This window comes from Manacus vitellinus, unplaced genomic scaffold (assembly GCF_001715985.3).
Source record: "Manacus vitellinus isolate BGI_N305 unplaced genomic scaffold, ASM171598v3 scaffold_20_pilon, whole genome shotgun sequence".
Lineage (NCBI taxonomy): Eukaryota > Metazoa > Chordata > Aves > Passeriformes > Pipridae > Manacus > Manacus vitellinus.
The window spans coordinates 4,908,239-4,932,721 of NW_021939471.1; the positions used below are offsets into that span (position 1 = coordinate 4,908,239).

Genomic DNA, 24,483 nt, shown 5'->3' on the forward strand with positions numbered 1-24,483 from the left:
CCTGAAGACTATAAGTTAGCCTCTAGCCTCCTATACCTCCTGCAACATGACAGGAGGTGTATATCAGCCCCCCACCCCCATTTCATTCATACAGAAATAATGAAACATTTTAGAATGAGTGTTCTCACTAATGTTTTCACCAGTGGTTTCTTGGCACAGACACTGTCCCACCTCCAGCTACTTCTTGCTTATGAAAACAAGTCTTTATCTTTTGAAAAGTGTGCAAGCACTGGTATTGAGGGGTATTTACATGCTGTCTTGAAAAATTCCTCATGTTACCTTTGGGTTGACTTCCTCATCACTTACTTTACAGGTTTGCCTGTAGTTGCATCCTGTGTAGGAATTCTGTTTGTTTGTATAAAAACATCCCAACTTAGTCGGAGAGGTGACCAGCAGAGATGGTTAGTCTGCTTCATTAATAATAACACTAGAGTCTGTCATAATGATCTTGAGGTTAGCAGTAATATTCACTGAGCAGGGAAGAGATTTCTGTGCCCTGAAGAAACTCAGAAGAGAAACCCAACAATCTGCGCTCATGCATCCACTTCAAGTACTCGCTTCGACTTGCCATGTGGGTGTCTTTCTCTGGCAGATGATCTGCTCTTCACTTCAGGGCTCGGATCTCAAACACGTTGCAGTGTGATTCAGGGCTTGATCCTGGCCAGTGTGGGTTGGCCACAGCTTGTTCAGACTGCTGCTGTTTGCACAGTGACTTACAGGATCAAGCCCATATTGGAGAGTATTTTAGTGGTGGTGTTGTCCTCTTTGACATAGGTTGCCTGTGTTGTGATTGTTTGCTTTGGGATATAGATGTAGCTGCTGCCTTTGTGTGACTTGTGTGAGCTTTGTTTCTTGGGTCATGATATCAGGCATTAACGTATTTGGTACAGGGCTGTTATTTTGTCTCCTCAAGCAGTAAGGTGGTTTTGCTTGAACTACGGATACTGTTGCTTCAGTTTCTTATTTCTAGGTAGTTTTTTTTACAGTCTTTGCTCTCCCATGCAGGTTTTACAAGGCTGCATGTCGTGGTTAATAACAGCATTAAGCACGTATTAGCTTACCAGGATTGGTTTTTTTGGTATTACAACATAACAGACTTTGTCCACTGTGTTTCTGGGACTAAAATGCTCTTTCTGGGAAGGTGGTCTTGAGCAAGAGAGTTTTCATCATCATGGAGAATAGACTGTGTCTATTCAGAAATCCAATTATATATTTCTTTAGTTATACACACAAAATTATGAAGGACTACATCCAAACTAAGATGAAAAACAGTATCAAGGAGAAGGAGAGGTTTTTCCATGTATATATGTACATGTGTGTGTATATATATATATATACACAGAGAGAGAGAGAGAGAAAGAAAGACTACATATGAGAGTCTAGTTTGTATTTGTAGTTTACTGAAGAATAGCTTTTAGTTCCTGTTATTTCCATTTGACTGTTGCTCTTTGGGATGCTGGGGTTGTGTTGTGCCTGTGAAGTCTCTTGCAGAGGGTACCTGGAGGCCCTGCTCATGCTCCGGGCTCACTGAAGCACAAGGAGCATTAGCCCAGCACTGGCTCAAGGGGAAGTGCAGCTCTTGGCTTGAATCACTGGTAGAGTTTTTGTATGTGCTGTCACGAAGCAGTGCAGGCAAACCCTGGAGTGTTACAGGATGAAATTCTTGTTTGTTTGTTTGTCTTTTTCAAGTACCCAGCCCCTCCCTCTCTGCCAAGCAATACAAACACCTAGACTGTCATACACAGGAATATAGTAAATCAAAGCCCCAGAAATAGTAAAGGGCTCAGATGGTTTTGCTTTTAGTCTTTATGTTACTCTTTTCCTTACTCTTTTCAACTATTATCTCTTGCAGCTTTCTGTTTCCAACATGAAGAAAAACACAATGAACCAGAAACACAGTGCATTTAGCTGTTTTATTGTGGCCAACCACAATGTAAAACAAATATGAGCACACAACATGATTGTTCAAATAATAGATGATATTTTAATAAAGTACTGACCTAGTTGCTAATGTTTATTAAAGTGGGAAACTTCATTGTGGAGTAAAGTGGCAGTGTTAAATTTGCCAGGTTCTGTTTGAGATTGAGACTGTTCAGAAAACTTAGAACATGTAAGCACAGGCTTACTCTACCATCTCCTTGGCCTCAGCTGTTCTGGACATGCAGCGGCACACCTGCTTATGAGTTGGCTGGATCCAGAACTGCAGTAATTCAGGCAAATACAAAGAAAAATGAGTATTATGTTAGAGATATAATTTTGCATATGTCACATTAAGAAACCCCACAAAAGCAAAACAGAGCACTCTCCCCCCAGTGAAAACAATGCTATGTAAGCCTTGGTTCTGGATTCATTCCAATAAAATCTAATCACATTTCTCTTTGTTCTTTATTGTCTTTCTTTTCAATGAATTGTTTTAGCAGCATGATCTGAAACCATTCAAAGTCAAAGGAACCCACATAATCATTGCTAAAGAAATGTGCATTATACATATCTGGAGTACTAAAATTGGTCTGCATAAGTGGAAGAATCAGTATTTTCCTAAATAATCTTATTTTACTAGAATTTCTTTGTTTTCTATTTCCATGCTCCAGTGTTTAAATAATTAAATAAAGCAACCTTATTGTCTCTTGGGAATTTAGTGCACTTGAAGGGTACATTAGCAGATGGGCATATTACAGCAGGACTGAGTTGTGTGCAGCAACAGTTTCTCTAGATTGTTACACGCTACCATAGGATTAGAAGCATGGGTTTGTCTTTAACAGAACTGACAAAAGGGATGTAGAGTACAGTTCTAGAAGGTTTGCAGCAAATCTGTGTAGATGCTTAACGATTTTAAACTCTGCATAAGGTTGCTTTGCAGAGAGTACCAGAGATCCAGAAAAGCTTTTAAAGATACAGAGCAGGCTTTTACGAGAGCCCCAGCTGTGCAGCTTCTGTGCTGCAGCCTCAACTAGTGTCAGTAGTGTTCCCTGGCTTCTGCACATGTAATCTTGTCTCTTCTGGGCCCTTGGGGCATTGCAAGTCTAACTTTGACAGGAGAAAAAATAGCTTTTTTTACTATACTGTATCCCAGGTTGTGAAATATTCTCCCATAACCTGTACTAGTGGTCTTCCAACAGCTCCTCTTCTTGGATTGGCCTGTGCTGCCTCTTCCCCGTGTATGAGATTTCACCGCAGTGCTTGTGCATCCTGGCTGTGGAGGTCTCTGGGGACCTTACACTGGGCTCACTGTAAGGTTTTTGCGACCTCTCAGCTGAAAATGTCCAGTTTCTAGCAAGAACTTTCCTCAGCCCTTGGCTGGGAAGAGGCTGCTGCCTGTATATTAGCAATAAGAGCTTTGTATTGTCTTGCTGTTTCAGGCCTCTTCTTGAGTCAGGGTTGGCTTGGGTTAGAAAGATGCAGAAGGCCTTGCAAGGTGCCTCTAAGCTTGAAGTAGCCCTAGTGTCTTGCCCCAGGTGATTACATTGGCTTCCAGTCCCAGGGGAAGAAAATGGGGCATCAAAGTGTCTTGGTCGTTGCATCTCCAACAGTACTTAGAAATGACGTGTAACAAATATCAACAGCTTTTCCAGTTGAATTGGGATTTGGAATTTTCTTCCTGCTTGGGGTATAGGAACGAGTGGTATGCGTTGTTTGGTGGGGAATGCAGAATGCATTGTCATTTAAGATGATAAAAATTTGAATGCTCTTTTCTGCAGATGAAATGTTAGCCCATCACAATGTCTCCATGTGACATGACAGATGCACTGATAAATGCCGAGTGAGAGGCCCTTTTGCTTTGGGTTCTGGACAAACACAGCGAGGAGACAAAAGTTGCCTTTGCGAGTTATTGCAATAAAGTAGAAACTGGAAAGAAGGAGGGAATATTATCAAAAGTCTAGTTAGCGAAACTTGAGGAGACAGCAGATCTTGTCCAGTCTTGCATAATGAGACCATGTCAAGATCAAGAAAGAAATCAAATCTCCTGACTGTATTCTGTGCGTTCATCATCATGAGACCACTCCTCTGGGGTTTCATTTTTGTCCTTAAACAGGGAAAATAAAGAATCTCTTTTGTCCCTGGGGTACTGTGGTATGGTCTCCCACTACTCTTGGGTGTTCTGCTTTCAGCAATGGAATGTTTCTGTGCTTGTCGCTTGCTCAAGGATTTAAGCCATTTATTTTGTTTGTTTATAATAGAGTTCTGGTGGGAAGACAGATGTTATGTGGGAAAGCTATTTTCCGGATCTGTTTATCCCTGTTATGTGGAATCTCTCAGACCACCATTAGCAAGTAGCTATTAGGCATCAGCTTTGAGAGATTGGCATTTCTAGAAGAGGAGATGTAAGCAGCTTTGCAGCAAAACCAGTGATTTCTTGGCATGCTTTGGCTTGGTGTTTAAGATGGACAGGAGTATGTCTTTGATTCCATATGGTCATTTAACCTTTTGAAATATTGGTATTTTAGGAAATGGTCTGTATTTGTTCATATCTGACAATAAAGAGCTGACTTGAATTCCCAAAATACATTGTCTAAGCAACAGTTAGCTATGAAGAGATGGTTCTAAATAAATCTCATTTGAATGCCTGTATTTAAAATTAAAAATCAAAGTTTTCACTTTCACTCATCGTTCTTTACCTTAACATTTCAAGGTACTTCATGGAACTTAGCAATTAAATTGTATGCTATTAAGGTAGCAAAATAGGGGCAAATCTTTGAGTTCTGAAGAATTAATGTTTCAAAATGCAATCTTCAGGATTTGGCCTTCATCTCTCTTCTGCTGATACTTTCCAAAACGGATTTCACAACAGGCTGAATTCACAAATTCCTAAGATTTAGGAGGAAACAAGTTAACATATTAATGTTTTATCAGGAAAGAGTCCTAATTGGGGTACCCATGCACTTGGGAAGACTAGAAAGCTTCTTACGCTTTGGGTATCTGTTACCCATGCCAAGAATCTGTAGACTTGCAAATTGCCAAGGCCGCATGTGTGCAGAGAGAGCAAAGTAAACACTGTAGAAAGGCAATTTCTGCATTTTCATCTTGTTCAGCCAAAGAGATTAGACATAGTTGGAAAGCGCTTTCCTCCGTAGGGGGAGGATGACCACAAAACTAGAACAATTTTTTCTTTGTTTGAAGAACGTATACATAAGCACACGCTGCGGTTTGTGTTTAAGACAAGCAAAAATCTTAATTATTTTGGAGTTGATCTCAACTGTCTGTATCTGAATGCCTTTGAGGGTGCTACCCTCCCGAGTTGTGGTGTGAGGCAGATTGGAGCTGTCCCTCTGTTGGGTTGCAGCCTGGCTGCCGAGGTGCGAGGCAGCTCCACGCTTGCTCCCCCTCACGGCACTCAGCACGGGCCTTTGGGGTGAAACCAGCCTGTCCTAGGGTATTGGCTCTGTTCTGGGCTTGAATTCATGTCAGGAAATGCTTTGCAGAAGGTGCTGTCCAGTTAAAGGGAGAGGAGGTGTTTGGAAATGGTGAGGCTTGAGCCCAGTGGGTGAAGTGCTGTGTTTCATGGTAGCAGCATGGTACAACGAGTTGTCAGCAGTGGCTGCTTCTGATTCATCCTGTGAATGGTAAACATTACAAGGATGAACTACGAGAGTCTTTGGAGACCTCATACCACTTGTTTTATCACTGGGGTCTAGTTTGTTCCACTCAGTTTGGGACAGAAAATGCCACGTGAGCTCATATGGCTTGCCTGCCCATATACATGCTATGGAAAATAGGAAATATTGCTCTCCTTGCTTTCTGCTTAGGACCAAATTTAGTTAGCATTTAGCATGAAATTGCTTTAGGCTTGAAAGTTAGATAGGGAAGGGTTGCAGCAATTAATATTTTTGATTTGTGACTTCAGCTCTGGCAGTAGTTTGGTGCTCTACTGAACCTGTTGCTCAGAAACTTGGGCTCCTCATGCCTCTCCTCCTGTTTACATGTGCAAATTACAGCACTTTCCTCTAAGAAATGTTGAGGGGTGAAATCCACATAGTGATTGCGAGGTACTAAAATATCACTGCACAGAAGTAATTTAAAATCCTAGATCATTGTAAAAACTATTTTTTTTTCCCTGTCATTAGTGTAAATGTAATCCAAGTAGTGGGAACCTGTGGCTTTTTGTGCACGGCTTTACATCTCCCAGGTTATCGGAAAATTGTGTTTCATCAGGTGTTAATTATTTATTTCATGGTTGTGGAAAGAGATACCAAACATCTGAGGTTTTATTAATCTTTGGTCAGTATCTGCAGGCAGGATGGAATGGGGTTTTGGCATTTTTTGCCCCTCTGGTGTATTTGGGTGCAGCCTTTGCAGCTGGAGGGAGGCCTAGAGAGCTGTGGGACACCCAGCAGTAGGCTCAACAAAGACAAGTTAATTGTGTCATGTGCAGGCATGGTAGTTGTGGTGCACAGAACTGGTCTTCATTCAGCTCAGTAGCAGATGGGATCTAACAGAGTAAAACAAAAAGCTCCCTCTGCTTTCCACTGGTAATGGTGAGTATGTTTAGAATCTGGACACAAAATTTATGCTTCGCGTCATGGTAGGACTTTGTCAGACTTGAACCCTGACAGTAAATCTCTCCTTTGATGGAGACCTGTCAGAGGCTATTAACCTTCAGGTTTCTTATCTGTGAAGCTGTTCTGTGCTCAAGGCTTTGGCGAAGTGTCATAAAGTTCCTCCTTGGGAAGGGGAGCACAGTCCAACTCCGGCATTGCCTTACGTGGTTTTGTGTGAGTGCCCAAGGGCTGCAGCAAAACTCGTGTGACATTTGCCATGCAGATGGAGTGAGTTCTTCGTGAGCATCTGTGTCCTTTTTCCTTTCCCTCCCCCAACTGAATTAGTCACAGAAATATAGTACTATTGGGCTTTCTTTTAAAAAATGTTCATAAGAGGCTTTCAGTTATGTAGAAATAGCTTCTTGGTACCCCAACGGTGGTTTTTGAGAAAGATTTAAAAGACATTTCTGAGTGTGTGCACATATTTATTTATTGCTACAGTTAGGTGCTTTTTTGTTTGTTTGTTTGTTTGTTCAGGGTTTTTTGGGGTGGTTTTTTGGTTTCATTTTTGGTTTTTTTTCAGAAGCATTAAATGGGCAAACAACATATAAGCAGCAAAAGTATGTTAAAGAGAAAAATTCACGATAACTTTTTTTTCCTTCAACAGACATACATTGGCAGCGTGGTGATATCAATAAACCCCTACAGATCTCTACCCATTTATACTCCAGAGAAAGTGGAGGAATACAGAAACCGAAACTTTTATGAACTCAGTCCTCACATGTAAGTACAGCGAAGAAGTTTTAGTTTTCATTCTGTCCTGGAACAGATGGTACCAGCTGTCTCCCTTCTCAAAAGCTGTGTTGATTAAAGCAAGCAAAATGAAAATCACACCACCACTCCCACAAAATGAATTTTTGTTAGTTCATCTATATTCTAAAATGAAGGCAGAATGAGATACTCTTTCATGCACTTAGGTTCTGGTATGTGCATTTCAGAACATCTTCCCCTAATTATTAAAAGTAGCCATTATTACTGCATGGGAAAGTAAGCAGTGTGTTTTCAAGGAAATCTCTTCCTTTCGAAGTCCAGACTGCCTTGTGGAAACCTCTAGATGTTAAATATGTCTGACTCATATAGTGTTACTTTTGATATCTGAAACTCTTAATTTATCTTTGTGCAATGCAAAAAAAAAACACCCAAAAAACCCCTCAAAAAATAAAAAACCCTCATGATGAATGTAGAAACATATTGGATGTGTCTGAATGGTAACTGTAGGAAAAAAAAAAAGCTTGATCTTCTCTTCTCTGTGCTGGGTTGAAATGAGCTCACCATAAATATGCAATGCAAATTTTAAGGCTAAAATATATAGCAGAATTATTGGTCAGAGCTATTGAGAGTAAAGGAACGTGGTTAAGCCCTGTGCATAATAGGACAAAATGTTGATTGCAGATGTGGATACTATGGCTGAAAATGAGGTACCTGGGCTTCAAGGTCTGTATGTTGCAGTGATCATTTTATCTTGTCAGATATTTTTCATCTTCCTTCAGTGTTAGCTTTTAGGTTAAAAGGAAATTATGTGTGGAAATAGTTCTGGAAATTATTTTGTTCTGATTTTTGCCTTAAGACTTCATCTGTAACATTTCCACATGTGTTGGGCTGAAATGCAGATAGTGTGTTAATCAGATCAAATAAGCTTCTGGTAGTTCTTGGACCTCTTGGATCTGAACTCTGGCTATATTCAGGTTTTCTTTCTTCACAGTTTTGTTTAGCAAGCACAGTTGCTTGCTAAATTGACACAGTTCCTTGCTAAAAGAACTTTCTGCTCTGCTAATTCTGTTCAGATGCATAAAATTTACTGTCAAATGATGGAATATTTTAAAAGTAAAATCTGAGAGTTAAAGTTTGTCTGATATTCTGAAAGACAGTACTATGTACTTGGTTACACCTTGAATGAAGTACATAGTATCATATTGATCTTGACATTTTTCCACCTCTGTTGAGAGATGATTTTCCATAACAAAAGTGGTCAACAATCATTCTTGTGTGTATTAACTTGTTTTAACTTGACAGAAATATGTTACATAAACATCATTCATCACTAATGACAATAATTGTATGGTCAGGCTGCTATCTCACAGCAAGAACTTCTTTGAGATAGAGCCCAAGAGCAGGAGATTGAAGTGAGAAAATGTTGACTTTTATGTCAGGAGATCTTGACTGCACTATAGCAGTAGACTTTCCTTGCAAGTTTGGATAGAATCCCAAATCAAGAAAAATATAAGCCTAATTTGTCTTGGACATATACCATCTCTCCACAAATTTTCTTTATTTGTTATGTCTCCTGTATGAAAATTTTGTCTTCTGACACCTGCTAAGTAGACAAAATATCTTTAAAAATAGAAGATTAGGAAATAATCTTTGTTATTGTTTCTTTTACCGATATGGTATTTTCAAACTGTAAAAATATAAAATGGTCTTACTTTATGGTGACCTTGCTTCCCTTTCCATCTGCCTGTAGATGCTTATAGGAATTGCAGAATCAAGAGAGTCACTTTAGTCTCTGCTAAAATTGGTAAACTTCTCACCATCTTTAAAAGATATTTGGAAAGTATTGTAGGTGTATAAAATAAGTGCTATGTAGGCTGCCTTATGCCATCTCTGACAAGCCTGAACAACTTTTTATCCCCTTTAATATGTAGTGCACTGTGCTGTACCTAAGGATTCATGCCAGTCCAGTTGTTCACTGTGTGAGCATGGAGCTGGTCCTTGAATGCTGGTTAACAGACCATGAGGTGAGTGCACAGGGTGGCCCTACAGTCCTGCTGGAGCCAAGCCTAGGCTGTTCACCAGTGGGGTGCTTGCCTGCCAAACTGGTCAGTACAGACCAGGAGTGGGGTTTGGGACAGAGCTGGCATCATCCCATCCTTGGAGCTTGCAGCTAATTCTAGGGTTGACTGCTCTGGCAGCAGCAAGCCACTGCTAAAAGCAGGGTTCAGACATGTCTGGGGAGGCTGCTGCACTTCCACAGGGACCTTGCAATCTTCAAGGTGGTTTTTTTTAGCTGCTCAGGAACTTTAATGAAGAGATGCTGTGAGACAAATTGCAATTTGTGGTATTTTTTTCTGCCATGAGGGTCAGAAACCCTACATTGATTTGTGGAAATGTACATACCTACTTTTCTTTGATGTGTAAATCTCCATTGAGCCATGGCCTCTTCAGAAGTATTGATTGTGGGTGAGCCCACTGCACCATTTAAGTGTGCTTTGGGGACAGACTTTTCGTTCCTGTTGTGTAATCCCGAGCAAAGTAAAACTCTAGACTTTTTATAGGGAAACTAATGCATACAACCTAAAAAGTGTGTCTAGAAATAAAATTACATGCGTGTGTTCCAGTGTGATGGATTCATACAGGGAGGGTGTTCTTCAGAATGCCACCCATCCCATTTAAATAGCAGGCTTGGTGAGCAAACGAAAACAGAAGGAAAGAGAGAAGTATATAATGCCATGAAGGAAATCCATACCTGGAGTTTTTTTCCATATATGGTCATTGAAGGAAACATGGGAGTGAAAAACCTGTTCACGTGTTTTCTTAGCCCTAATCTCAAAGAGGAGGGACGGAGGGAGGGAACACCTAATCATCTGCTCTGTGTTTCCTCAAGAGTGTCTGTGAGAGTGACTGACTCTTTCAGTGACGCCAGTTAACACTTAATTGCAGGGTTTGGACAGGGTTGTTTTGGTGTTTTGTTTTGTTTGGGTTTTTTTCTTTTATTTGTTTTTTTTTTTTAATGATCTTTGGAAACTAGAGTAAGGCCATGGCCACAGTTTGAATGGGTAGCCAAGCTGAATTTCTGGGAGAAAATTTCTGATCAGGTGATTTTGGATAGAGTTACACCTGGTAAAATTTGATTAAAGAGATTTTATTTTAGTAGTTTGTTCCTCTCTAAATACACTGTTGTTGTGGCACCATATAATAAAGTGTTACTTTTCTAGGTCTTCTGGAATGCTTGTTTTTCATAGTCTGTGGCTATTTGCATAGTTGTAATAGGAAGTTTACCAAGCTTTTTAATTGTTGGGTTGTTGGGTTTTTTTGATGTTTTGTTAATCTTGCTGGTTTTGTCTTTATCTGCAAGGCAGGATCAAACTTGTCTCTGACTTGATAGGGCAGAGTATGACATTTCAGTGTTCAAACAGTTTGCTGCTTGGTTTGTGCAGTCCTCTCATTTCTGTTCTGCTCTCTCAGTTAATGTAATTACTCTTTCAGTTGATGTAATTGCTGCTTTGCTTACCTTGTGGGTAGACTGGTCATGAGAGCAAGCCAAGCTGTCTATCTTGCTGTTTCACATTGATTTTCACCGGTGACAAAGGCAGCTGCTGGTGTCTTTGAAGTGAATGCAATGGGAAATCAAGTAGATTATCGTACCACATATTTGTAACCATAATGCTGTATCACTTTCCTACCAGTAACAGATTTGCTTTAAGGGATTGCAGAATAGGTGCTTTCATGCATTTCCTATCTTAACATCGGTTCCTGGCTACTAGCAGCTCTCTGTCCCTGGGAGGTGGGGTGGCATGTGGCTTTTTGCTCCCCTTTGTGTTCTGAGATGCCTGACCTGCTCGCTCTAGAAGAATCACAGGTTATTTTGAGGCACAAAATAAAAGTGGCAGCTGTATTGCTAATGGCAAGATACAAGCAAATGAGGGTTTGGTCAACATGCATTTGTTTTAGCTATGCACTGAAGTTTTTATGGTGAGTAACTAGGAGCACAGTAAAAATCTGGAGAAGGCTTTTATCAGACGTCTATTGAATTCCACTTGGGCAGTTTTGCTGTATATTTTATTTACTTGTTATTAGTTCTTTTAAATCAGACATTCCTGAAGAAACAATAGTTTGCATGTAAAGCTTTCAAATTTAGAGAAACTTAAACTTTTACAGGCAACTCCAGAAATCCAACTTGCCTTAAATGGAATACAAGCACAGATATATTTGTTAAAATGTAAGAATGAGGAACTTATTCATGTTCCCCATTTCAAGGATTGTCACATAGATAATTATTGGGACAAATCATTAACTTGTGGATATCTGCAATTACTCTGACAATAGATAGTGTTTACTGTTTCCTTTTCAAGTTTTGAGCTGAAGTAAGTGGTGAATATAGAAGTTATATTTTTGCTTCTATCTTTTTCTTTTTTTTTTTTGCTGGTGTTCCAGGATTGCATGCTTTGGAAACACCAAGATTACAGTAACTCTTTTTTCTTCTGTGATGTAAAGCAAATATTTTTGTCTGAAGTGTATGATAAAGCCTCAGCTGTGAACGATAGTTTTTAACTATATGTAAAACTAAGCTTTTCCCCATAGATAGCAGAGTTGTAAGATACATAGTAGCTGTCTTTATTTGTTGAGGAAGGGGGTGGTGGGGTGAGAGCCTGTGATATGCTTAAGTGTCCTTCATTGCCCCAGTATGTTTATTTTAACATTTCCGTTTCAGTTTGTACTTTCCTAATCTTCATTTGCCTTTGTTTTTTTTGTTTGTTTTTTTTTTTTAACCACCCGCTCCATGATATTGCTCATCTTGCAATGTCTTCTTTTTAGAGACACTCTGTTCTTATTCCTAATAATTCTTTACGTTTCCAGAGACTCAGTCTTTGGACTTGTTCATGTGGCTCAGCTGAGTGCTGCTTTCAGAAGAGATATATAGTTGAGGGAAAATGATCGCTTCAGAGGTTGGTTGGCAAAATCTGTGACTGATAGAGATCATAAATAGCAATTAGGGAGGCCTGTCAGTACCTAATTGTTAAACCCATGCTAGGAATTAGTTGAAAGAGAAAGGGGATGAAAAAAAAAAACCTACAGAGAACATTGAAGTCTTATTTTGGCAGGGGTCAGGATTATTGCTCTCTTAACCTCTCTAGCGAGGCAGCACTGGATATGGTGTATCCCTGAATGTAAGTCCCTCAAGCATAGAGATGAAAAGAGGATGAAGCATCACACTTGCTTCAAGAGTCAAAAGACTTTGTGCCTGAGAAGAGCCTCTTCTGTTGCAGTCTGCTCTCACACCACCCATGGGATTCACAGTTTCCTGTATTTTACACTTGGTAGGAGACCTCAGAAGTCCTTTTGAGAAAATAAGAGTTTTGAGGAGGGCAGTTATCATGTGGCTGTATTGAAATGGCCGTCTCATTCTCTGAAGAGCATTTTGGAAGTGATTTGCTGACTTGAATGCTTAGGGTATGAAGCAAGATTTCTCTTGCATACGACAATAAATTTAGCTTTTCCCTGAAATTTGAGCAGGGCTGTTTTAGTGGGTTTGGACAGCACATAATGCAACCATCTCACCCCAGTGCTCCAGAGGTGGATGTAGTCTTATTGACAAGAACAGTAGTTGCTTGTTTGCTGCTGGTATTAGATTGCATGAAAATTTATAATAACACAGAATAATACAGGAAATGATTTATAGCAGGATGTGTGGCTGTAAGGAGGCTCCAAAAATGCACCCAACATCCAAGAAGTATACACAGACTGAAAAAGCAGTGTATAGATGAATGTTGTACTTTATTTTAATTTTTAGAATGGTCTGGAGTGACATTCAGACTGGATTCCAAAGTTTGGTGGAATGAGCCTTTCCTTCAGGCCTCTAAGTAGCGCTGTCTAAATTAAGGAATGAAAAGGCCCTTTAAATCCTTTTTCTATGGCACTGGTGCTGTCATTCTTCTGTGAGTGTCTGGGACATGGGATGTCCAAGATGAGAATGTACAATGCCATATTGTAGCAGCAGAGCTGTCGCACAGGTGGGGTGGAGCTGCCAGAGCTGCTTGCACACAGGCTATGTGGAGTCAGGGTGGATTTCTATGCTCTTGTGGCATTTAAACACTTCCTAGGCTAAGAAGGAGTATATATAGAGACTATAGGAGATATAAAAAGCATCAAGACAACACTGTCTCCCAAAATACCCCAGGGGATGGAGAGTACTGGCTGCTGCTGGTCTCGATCTTCTGCATCTCTCTGTCTTTTAGAAGATACAGAAGCATATTCTGCCATGACAAAATTATTCAAAAGCACCAGATCCACTGGCTTACAAACCACTGAAGTGTCCACAGCTATGCCAGTTGGCAGTGCTGTCAGCCACAGCTCCTGAGGTCCCGCTGCCAGTTCTGTCTCCTCTCTGGGCAGGGCCCACCTGGGTCTGCTAGAGCCTGCTCATCCATCAGTTTTTCCTTTGGAAGAGCTGGGTGTGGTCCTAGCCAACATTCCTGTGTCCAGTGGGCTTCTTGAGGAAACTTGCAAAAACGTAAGGCTTTGGGTACCTTTAAAATGTAGTGAGTTGGTAAGGAAAACACTTAACTCGAGATCTGTTCCAGATGCTTCTGTAACTCTATAATTGTTGTCATGGCGTACAAAGGAAAATAATCTTGAAGCACCCTTCATGAATTAACTGCTGGCTTAGAGCCTCCACAAAATAACTTCATTTTCAGAACTGTTTTCAAATATTTACTCATACCTCTGTACACAGCATACTTCACATTTGACTTCAGTCATGTTGGGGATCGAGAGTCAAATGTTTTTAGTTATCTATGGTGATCTCTTTCTCTCTTCTTTTTTTTGCATATGAGTGTATTTGTTATAGTCTGTGTTTATTTGTAAGCACAAAAAAGTTTGGGGTTTGGCTAGATTATTAGACCAATGATAATTGGGGAAAAAAAGCAAAAAAACCCCAAAACCTTAATATATGTTGGAGATGTGTGTAAAGGCTTCAGTAGTCTACATTAACGGTAACATTTTGCCAGATCCTATTTCTCTCATTTTCCTGGAACTGGATTGTTCTGTCTAGCATTCATATTATGCCACTGGTATTTTTAGGATATAAAATGCTGAGGGTGTTTTTTTAAAATTAATTCACATTGTCACGTAAAGTAAAATGTTCCAATAGCTTCATTTTTCTTTTCATTGGAATTTTGGGGCTTTTTTTACTCACTGAAAAGGATGACTTGTACTTATAAAGGAGACACTGCTATATTTCGCTTTCTAAATGCCTCTGAAAAGTGAGGGCAGGTAGAGGCCCTGTCAAAAATGAGACAAATCCCGTTTTATGCGTTGCGTGTTCATGGACCAGAATTTTCATTATGCCCTTCCTGCACTGACAGCGTGGTACTCTCTTAAGATCTGGGATTTCAGATTGCAGTTAAGAACAGCTGTTGTCCTTTCATTGGAAGTGTCCCGTTGTGTTTAATGGTTGTCTTTTTTTCTTCTTCTTTTCTTTTCTTGAACAATTTAGAGCACACCAGGAAATGCCCATCTGCTCTGCGAGGAGCCTTTGTCGTGATTTTACATACAGCACAAACAAGGCTAATGTTTAAAACCTTAAAGAAACTTCAGTAAAATTTCAGATATTGTACCACCTTTAGCGTCAGATCGTTTTCCATTCCATCTCTTTTTATGGGCAACATTATGCAAAAGGCTGCTTTTTTCAGCTCTGGGTACATTATAGTTAATATAGTTTGGGTTATTAAAGATAAACTTTTTCATGTTAGGAATCAGGAAATACACAGTCTTAATATTTACTGTCTAGCACACTGAATAATCTTTTACTTATGTTTTGAACAGATAAGAGAGCTGGGATTGGGGTTTACAAACAAAGGTCCGAACTACAAAGACAGTTTAATTGTGGTTATTTCAGTAAATTAGTTCAAATCTGCATTTTTTTTTGTATACACACTTTCTGTTTTACATATTAAAGAAATGATTTTTAGTTGCTTAACCTTGTGGAGTTCAAGCTGCAACTGATCATAATTACTCCAAGATGACTTTTAGTGAGAATGTATCCACAGGATGAAAAAACCCATGTGCTGTTGACATCCTCCTTGAGCATCAGCATTCCAGCCAAGGATGTAGGTGCATTACATTGTCCCTGGAAATAGTCCACGTGGGCTGAACTGAAGCCTCGTATTTGAGCAGTCTGAAGAAGGCTTTCATTTCCTGCTTTGACCATTCATAGAAAGATAATTTTGGACGTATATCCACAAGTCTCATTCACAAACTTGGCAAATGCTATTTAATACACTGAATACACACATTAGCTCAGTGTTGTACCTGAGCTAACAAGCTCTCAGAAGCTCAGATAAGCTTCAGTGCCTACTTTGCCTGGGGGTTCATGACAGGTATTTTGTTTGGAAAAGAGAGCTGGGAGGCAGAAATTAAGTTGCGTAAGCCTTCTTAGCTTCTTAACAAACTACTTGGTTTGTTAAGAGAACTTAAGAGTTACTTGCAAAATTAAAAAAGATTCAGTAACTCCTTCTGAGTAGAGTAGCAGCATAACTATGTAATTACATAGTGTTGACATTGCCTTTCAGATATTTTCCAGATAACTGAAATAATTTTATTTGCAGTTCAGTCACTGTTGTCTCTGATAAACTTGTAGGCCCACTGCCTTCTAGCTTTTGTTACAGAGCCTAGATTTCAAATCTGATGATTAGCAACTTAACTTCAGCTTACAAATAGCTATGAGGATGTGAGAAAACTCCTACTGCCCCTCTACTCTGCTCTGATGAGCCCCACCTGCAGTGCTTCATCCAGCTCTGGAGTACTCAGCTGGATGCAGCTGACAGGAAGGACACTGACATGTTGGAACGAGTCCACATGATTAGAGGGATGGAGCATCTCTCCTGTGAGTAAAGGCTAAGAGAACTGGGATTGTTTGATCTGGAGAAGAAAAGGCTTTGGGGTGACCGAATTGCAGCCTTCCAGTACCTGAAGGGAACCCATAAGAAACATGGAGAGCGACTGTTGACAAGAGCATGTAGTGACAGGATGAGGGGGGAATGGGGGAATGGCTTCAAACTGAAAGAGAGTAGGTTTAGATTAGATATTAGGAAAAAATTCTCTTCTGTGAGGGTGGTGAGGCACTGTAACAGGTTGCCCAGAGAAGCTGTGGATGCCCCATCCCTGGAAGTGTTCAAGGCCAGGTTGGATGGGGTGTGGAGCAACCTGCTCTAGAAGAAGCTGTCCCTGTGCATGGTGGAGGGGTTGAACCTAAATGATCTTTAAGGTCCCTTCCAACGCAAGCCATCCTATCATTCTATTTCTATGGTACTGTGATATGAATTTGGTGGAGTGCTTGGGATTTTTTCCTCTGGCAATCTGTTGCCTTCCACTGCAGTGTATGGCTGACATCTCTTTACCTGTCTTATCACTCCAAGATGTATCTTTTTATGTGAGATGTCGTAGCTCTTGGGTTTGTGCTGCATTCTGGAGTTTAGTTGTGCAAGGTTACGCTGTTGTCCTGTGAGGTGAGACCTTTTAAAGCATGTCCCTTTCTATGAAGTGAGTATGTGAAACTGCACACCCTCCTTCACTGTTTTTCTCCCCCTGAGTGCTGGAACATGTTTCTTTACTTTAGAATAAAGGAATAAATTTATTTTTCACTCTCCAGTTAGCAAAGTAGAACAAGCTTATTTGGAAGGCACTGATACATCTGCAATAAAATTATTTGCAGTGAGAGAAGTCCCTGCATGAGCATGTGGTAACAATAAACACATATTGTGGAAGTCAAAACTTGACTTGCCATATCTCTGCTGTTACTGCACTGGGAGGAAATTACTTATTCCTACCTTTTGACTTCAGGGTGATGCTTCTTAAGGCTGCAAAAAAAAAGCAAGATTTTCCATTTGCTGAGCAGGAGTGTGTTTTCTGAGGCAGAGACATAAAACACTATGTGCTAAACATTTTTCCATGTGAAATCATAAGAGCAGCACTCTCCCCTTCTCTGCCCCAGGAAACCCCTGCAACCAGTACAGCCCTGTTGCGGGAGGACATGTGAGACCAGGAAGTCACTGGCATTTTTAATGGAGCAAATCAGTGCTCTGCCACTCACTGGGACAGTCCCCCAAAAACATCCTATTTAAATAATAAATTAAAAAAGGAAAGGAGAAAAGTGACTAATAGTATATTCCCATCTGTACAGGAAGAACCAAGTTATATTGATCATTGTTCCTCTAATGGGGTTATAGAGTCTTGTCTTCTGAGTATCTCACTTAACCTGTACCCTGGGCCTGTTTTTTCTGAAATAACTATGGATGATTGTAAGGACCCATGTTTAACCACAGTCCGTGTTTTAAAAATGAGGAATAATTGTTTTGCAGTGTTCCATTGAGGTGGAAGATGAATTATAGTGTTATTAGGGGAGTCCTCTTATAGCATGCTGTTCTCATGGTGCAGCAGCATACTCAAAGCATTTCTTGTTCTGTGGAAAAATATTTCTTTTATGTAAAATTTGGTCAAAGCTGACATGAACTAAACACGTGTGTTTGACCAGTGAACTTCCCTGTGTTTCAGACACACCCTGTATTAGGTACAGAAACTAATTCAATTTTCTGTAAAAATATTGAGAGTCTGGATATTTCAGTGCAGAAAGGGAACGACTGTTTTCTCCTCCTCCCCCATGTCCTCGCTGTCCCACCAGCCCTTCATTTTCATATATATGCAAGAGCTCAATTCAAATATACTACTGCATAGTTGAAATAGTAAACTGGGATTTTAAATAATTTTGTGCCCTCTGGTTAAACTCTGACAGAAGCCAAGCATGGCAAATCAGGTTGCACCTCTCTTCCCTTACTGTTCAGCTGTCTGACCTTGCTACTCCATTTGAACTGGGGAAGTGGAATAAATCCTAATTTTTACAAGCCCAGCCTCAGGGACAGCAAAGCTTCAGAAGGTCCATGTTGAAACACAGATAGCTTGCACACCAGCACTTCTGGTGTGCCATGAAACTGCTTTCCCTGCCAGTGGCCACAGGCTCATGTAATGCAGTTGGGTTGGCAGTGCAGGGAAAAACCTGGAACTTCTGGTGCAGAATATGGCTATGAATATGGCTTCAGCATATAGTTTGGCAGTAAAAACACTCAGCGTAAGGAGTTGGCCGGTTTAGACAGTCATTAAATCAAGCATGCAATTGCTGATTTATCTTAGCAAATAAACAGCTAATTAAATACAGTTTTTGATAAAACAGTGGAAAACACTTCCTGTACTTCCCTTCAAGGGGACAGTAAAATGATTGGTTTTGTAAACAGAAATGCCCAAGAAATTTGAAATCCTTGCAGTGTATGTTACAGCAGACTGCTTTGGTATAGGTCTGTGGGAGGCCTGTCTGTGTCCTCCCGTGTGACCATACAGGAGCTGGTTGGCTGCCTTGCATAATGCAGCCCAGTATTTGGAGTGAAATTGTTTTGGTTACAAACTCACTGGTAAATGCTGTGGAATTGGGATTTACCAGTTGATGCTAGTATGGGTGGGGAGGTGATAGTTATGTGCCATCCAGCTGGCTGATGTAATTTCAAGGAAAATGGGACTAATCAAGGGGGCGTCCAAGCCAAGCTGCTTTTCTGAAAAGCAAGGTGGTATTTGCTTCCCAGCCTTGATTTATGTGTATCTTCACTTTAGCTGACAAGAACCTGCTCCCAATAGGAGTTTGCTGTTTTAATTCCCTTCTTGAGGCAAATTAAGTCATGAGTTACTTCCCTTCTTTAGGCAAACTAAAGTTACACCTGTTGTTTGTGTGCAACTACAGGTGTTTGTGGTGTGTACAGCTGGTATTGGTCCATGTTAGTTTGGTTTGGTATGCCCTGGAGTACCAAAATCAGCCTGGTGTTCCATGGTTAATGTGTTGCCAGGACAGGGGATGGACTTGCTGGCTGCATCACCAAGGCTCTGCCTACTGCTCCCCTCTGCCACTATCTTACATTACTTTGGAGGACCCAACCTTGGGCCTGTGCCCAAGTCAGTCTCCTGATGGTCTACTGGGTGTATTTCCCTACCAACTGACAGCACTGAGCTGTTGAATGGGATGTGGACACTCTTACCAGGTTTGCTAAAACTTAGATGGATTGTAGTCTGGATTGGAAGGTGGTGTGATCATCCTCAGCTACAGAGATCCTGTTTTGCACCAGTTGAAGGAAAATAAGGCAACAGCTGTGTCATAGGCTCCTGGTAAAAGGCAGGCATCTTGTTTTCCATCATACTAATGTGCAGCTCTAACAAGATTCCTCAGATGTTGTTGAAATAAGCAGAAAATCAATGGCTGCATTTTTGGCTCTTGTGTACAGTGCTGGGGAAAGATCATTGTTGGTTTAAAAAAATAGTAATTTTTTTTACTTACAGTAAAAGGAAGTGATCAAAACTGATAAAGTCTGCCTTGAAATGGAAATAGGTGACATCCTGTGAGAGGGAAAAGGATCAGGCTGTGATGAGCTGCAAGGTTGTGCAGGCACAGTAGTTGGGGAAGAAGCATTGGCTGAACCTCTCTGTGGGGAGGTTTTTGAGTTGAAGTCCATTGAACATGTCTAAAATTTGCCTCAGTCTGAGAAAGATGAGATTTTCAGCAAAAACATTTTTTTTCTTTTTGTCCAGACCTCAGACTATTGGCCTGAAACAAGTCTTCTAAACCTGCGGTGTATGTGTGGGCATCGGAGGGTATATTATATTCCCAGTCTACCAGAACAGAAAATAAATCTCTCTGGCTTAATATTAGCCTGTGTACTGAAGTGTTTTACTCTTGAAAATCAAGAGTGGCTTTGTCCTTTTCCCCCTCCCTTTTTCGCTGTCCCTTCCCTTCTGTAAATTACTGCTGCTTCTTACAAATCAAATAGGCTGATTTACACGGCTTTGGGCTTTATTCTGCATCTAATAACGTCACAGTTGCTAATGTGAATAACAAAGCAGGAAGGTCTACGCAGGAGGTACCCTTCTGCTGTATTAGCCATGTAGTATTGTTGATCAAACAGGTTTCTGTGCTCACCAGGAAAATAAAAATGGAGAATATGAATAGGAGAAAAGGTTTTCCATCTGTCTTAGCACACCTCTTTATCCTCGTGTTTAAATTTGGTGGTGTTTTTTTGGGTTTTCTTGGTTTTTTTTTCCTGATTGGCATTATTGAAAGAGCAGCTGCTTGCCTGTGAAGGTCTATCCTAGCTGATGCTCCATCAATTCAGCTGTTACTTTATTCACTCCAGTGGCAAGCTAATCAACCTTTTCTTTTCAAGTGTGTCAAAGTGCTGAACATGAGAGAGTTTGTAATTATGGAAAATGGGAGTACACTTTTTATCCTTAGGGCAATTAGATTAAATGATTCTGCACTATGAGCTAATACTATAAATAATATCTTACAGTTGTTTTCCCTGAATGGTGAATTTTCCACTGAGTTTCAATGCGCAGGGGAACATATATAGTGATGATTTACAATGTAAAGCCTCTAAGTACCTTATAAAATTTCCTTCTACGCTTTCCAACTCAGGTTTGTTTTTATACTCAAACAAACTCTGATTCTGATGTTTTCCCACTGCATAGTATGAGAGAAGGAAATAATTACTTTGCTGTTACCCTATTACTGAACACTTCTGTGCATTCAGAAAGAGAAGGAAGGAAATCAAATTATGCTCTTAATTAAACTTGAAATAATTAAATTATATTTTATGTAAAATTTATGTTAAAGGTGTATCTACAATTTACATTTTACTGCTGTTCTTTTTAGTCTAGCATGGTATACAGTCTTTGATAAGCACTGACTTTTAGTATCCTGCCAGTGTGTTTAGACACAGCTGAGCAGAAATGAACCCTGGTACCAGAGCTCTGCTCCACGTGGAATTGGAATGGTCAAGAAGAGAGATTTTTCTAATTTCCTTTGAAAGTAGCAAATGGGGTGTCAGTTGCCAGCCAAGATTAAGCAATAGATGTTCTAAAATGGGGACCTAGAATCTCTGAATCAAAGCAACAGCTGGTGAAGATGGGATGAAGTGAATTGACTCCATTAGTGCATGAGAAGAGCAATTGGAGGGAATTTAAAGTAGTGCTAACTAATTACTGTTAATTGAGAATGCTAAGGAAAATGAGAGAAAGAATGAAAGTGATAGCAGAAAGAAGAACCAAAGGCTGGCAAATACTGATTCTTGTGATTTTTTGCTTAAAGGAAAAAGATGGTAGAAAAGCTACTCCTGTGAGCTGAATTTCTGACAATACGAGCAAGGGTTTCATACCCCTGGTGTAATTGTGAGTGTTATCTGGAGGGTTCAAATGCAGCCCTAGCACTTGGTGCTTGTTTCAGCGTGAGTGCATGGGAACCTTGCTCCTGTCTCTTCCTGACCCCGAGTTTATGTTTTAGCATAGAGATGCTGAAAATTGCCAGAGCCCTGTGGAAATTCCCCTTGGAGGCCTATGCTGTTTCCCTTTGTTAGAATTTTTGGGTTAGGACTTTGTGACAGATCTGGCCATCTGGAGCTCGTGGCTGAAAAAGCCTTGCTATAAAAAAGCAGAGCCTTCTTACTGAGCTAGGTGTGGGTGGCGTTTCGATTTCAAATTGCTTCTATACTTAAGTCTTAGCTAAAAGAGAACTCCAGTAAATATTTCTGTGTTTGTTGTGGTAGGAGAATGTCATCTTCTTTTATGAAAACCTAAAAATCAAAGGAGAGCTTATTATAAGGTATGGTAACTGTCGCTGCTGACACACTCACCAGCTAATTCGAAACACATGGTTTATAACTGCTTTTTAAACTACAAACTATTCTAAAATTTTACTTAGGCTCTGTAATTGTGAGGTGGCTCGAAGAGTGGTATGTGGTTTAAAACTATAGTTGCAAATGTTGACTTTACAAAGCCATGTCTCTTAATGTTGCTAAAAAGAAGAGTGGGATTCCTTGTGGTCTATAGATCACTGAAATGTGTTAAACTAAAATAACGTTGAATGAAATTTTTTTTTAACAAATAGGGAACAGCGTAAAATTGCATTTTTTTTTTTATCACGTGGAGTTTGAACTAAAAGACTCAAAGTTTGTTTTTGTTTAGTTTTTTTTATTGTAAATATGGAAGGCAATAATAGATAGGAAGGACTGTAAGGCATAACGGTGTGCCATGAAAGTCAACAGGATACTTGAATAGATCTTTTTCTTTTAGATAAAGATCTTTGTTCAGACTCTGACATAAATGTGCTTATGCTGTTTCTTCAGTGCCAGAAAGACAAGGAAATCTTAGTTGTTTAAATAGACTCTTGGTTATTCCTCCTCCAATTGAATTGTTGGAACACTGGTTGAAACATCACTGCTAGATTTTAGAACACTTCTACTAGGTAACTTTTGATACCTACTTTTTCTTTTGTCTATAGTAGGTAATATTTGATATACTGGTGGAGTATTAGGCTTTGGTGGATTGTGTAAATTGTATGCCAAGCACCTCTGACTGGATTAAACCAGAACTGGATGAAATCCTCCTCTCTTCTCCAACTTCAGAGGCCTCATTGCAGTATTAGACTCTCGGTTTCTCTGTGGAAGAAGGAGAAAAAGTATCATTTGGAGTTTTTAACTATGCAGTGCAGGCAGAGTTAATAAATACATCAAGCAGTAAAATATATTTTGACAGGAGCTGTTGAGAAACTTAAATTCAGTGTATTAGAAAAGATGAATGGGTACTAAGCTGATTAACTCATAACTCAATATATCAACAAAGAGAATACTTTCTCTGTGCTTGATGCCGACTTCATTTTCTGGTGTGAAACTACTGCCAAGAAAGTTGTTTCAATAGTGAAAGTCTAGTTGATGGCTGAGATTGTTTGAGGGACAGCAGGCACAGAATGAGCCATCTAGTCTCTAAGAAATGCATCTCAGAGTCTTATCTTCTTGCTGAAAGTCAGTTTTCTTGGTCAGACCTGTGGAAATCACGGCATTAGTGTTAAAGTTGTCTCACATGGCCCATGAATGCTCAGCACAGTTTATTCCTTTCATCTTCATCCTGTTGCTTTTTATTTTTTCCTTGCAAAAAGGTAATGTGTGCTGGAATAAGCTTTTCTGAGTGCTGCGCCTTGTACTCTTCAATTTACAAGTGTATCTGCAGCAGTGTTCAACAAATATTATTAATTTCCTAAACATATCCTGTAAGAGAGTCTGGTAAAGCGTTATTGCTACTGTAGTTTGGATTCCGGGCAGTAAAATGGATGCCAGAAATTGTGTCATGGTCTCGCAGCAGCAGCAGAATATTATTTTTTTAGCTAGTTCTCCAGCATGTTGGCCACTTCACAATCCAACTTTGTTGTAATGCTAAAAACATTACAGCCTGCTACTTTCTCGTAAACAGATTTTCACCTCCAGTTGAACTACTGAGTTTAAATGCTTCAGTCACCATAGCAGTATTAAGGTTTGGGAAATCAGTCTTTCTCCTGGGTTCAATGGTATATGCACCGAAAGGAGTTAATGACCTTTGATCGTGGGTGTTAAGTGAATGGCCCAACCATCTGTGCAGAGAGAAGAATTGTGATTTAGTGCCTTGGACAAAAGTAAGTTGGTGAGAAAAGCAGTGAGAGAGACGAAGACCCACCTCGTGTAACTAGGCAGGCAGATGTGCTGCAGGAGAGAAGAAAGGAGTGGGACATAAAGAGGGGGGAATCAAAGACATAAGCATCCTTGGCAGGTACTAGGGAGGGAGGGGAAAATCTTACTGTTTAGTGGCAAAGGAGCTGTAAGGTATTTTATTTACCCATTTTCCAAACTTTTCAGAATACCCCTCACTTGGTACACTGGTCTCTTGCAGGGTGGTTGAGCTGGTAACATGATGAGACCATAAAAACAAACATGCAAGCAAAACCAAAACCCCAGCTAGGCAAATATGAGTCTAGTACTGGTGAGGGATGAGGAAATAGAAATGGTGTTGCACATGCATGTGATGATAAACTGGGGACAGCATGACATGCTCTTCATAAACTTTTTGGGGAGAGAAGCCTGGAGCTAAGGGACAGTGGTAGCAATAAATATTAGTATATGTAGGTTTAATATTTAAAGCTTTCAAACTGCAGCAGTAGGAGCCTCTAGAAAAGGCTCTCACTGCTTGCATTGTGTTGTTCGTGCTTCCCTTAACTGGTGTCATGACAAAGAGCTTGCTTTTCTGTAAAGGGGCTGTGGTTGCCTGTGAAAACACTGCATGACTAGTTGTTCAAAACAAATACTTGATCTGTTTGCAGTTATCAGCTGAATGCAAAGCT

At 40.1% G+C, this 24,483-nt stretch overlaps 1 protein-coding gene across 6 annotated transcripts in view; it reads left to right on the forward strand.

The window, feature by feature from the left end:
• The window catches only part of MYO1B (myosin IB), a 96,757-nt gene that overhangs the window by 7,122 nt on the left and 65,152 nt on the right, over positions 1–24,483 (forward strand). For all 6 annotated transcript variants that reach the window (XM_029959519.1, XM_029959522.1, XM_029959524.1 and 3 more), the window contains exon 2: positions 7,144–7,259. In XM_029959519.1, coding sequence (XP_029815379.1) covers positions 7,144–7,259 — 116 coding nt within the window. The remainder of the gene's footprint in view (positions 1–7,143; positions 7,260–24,483) is intronic.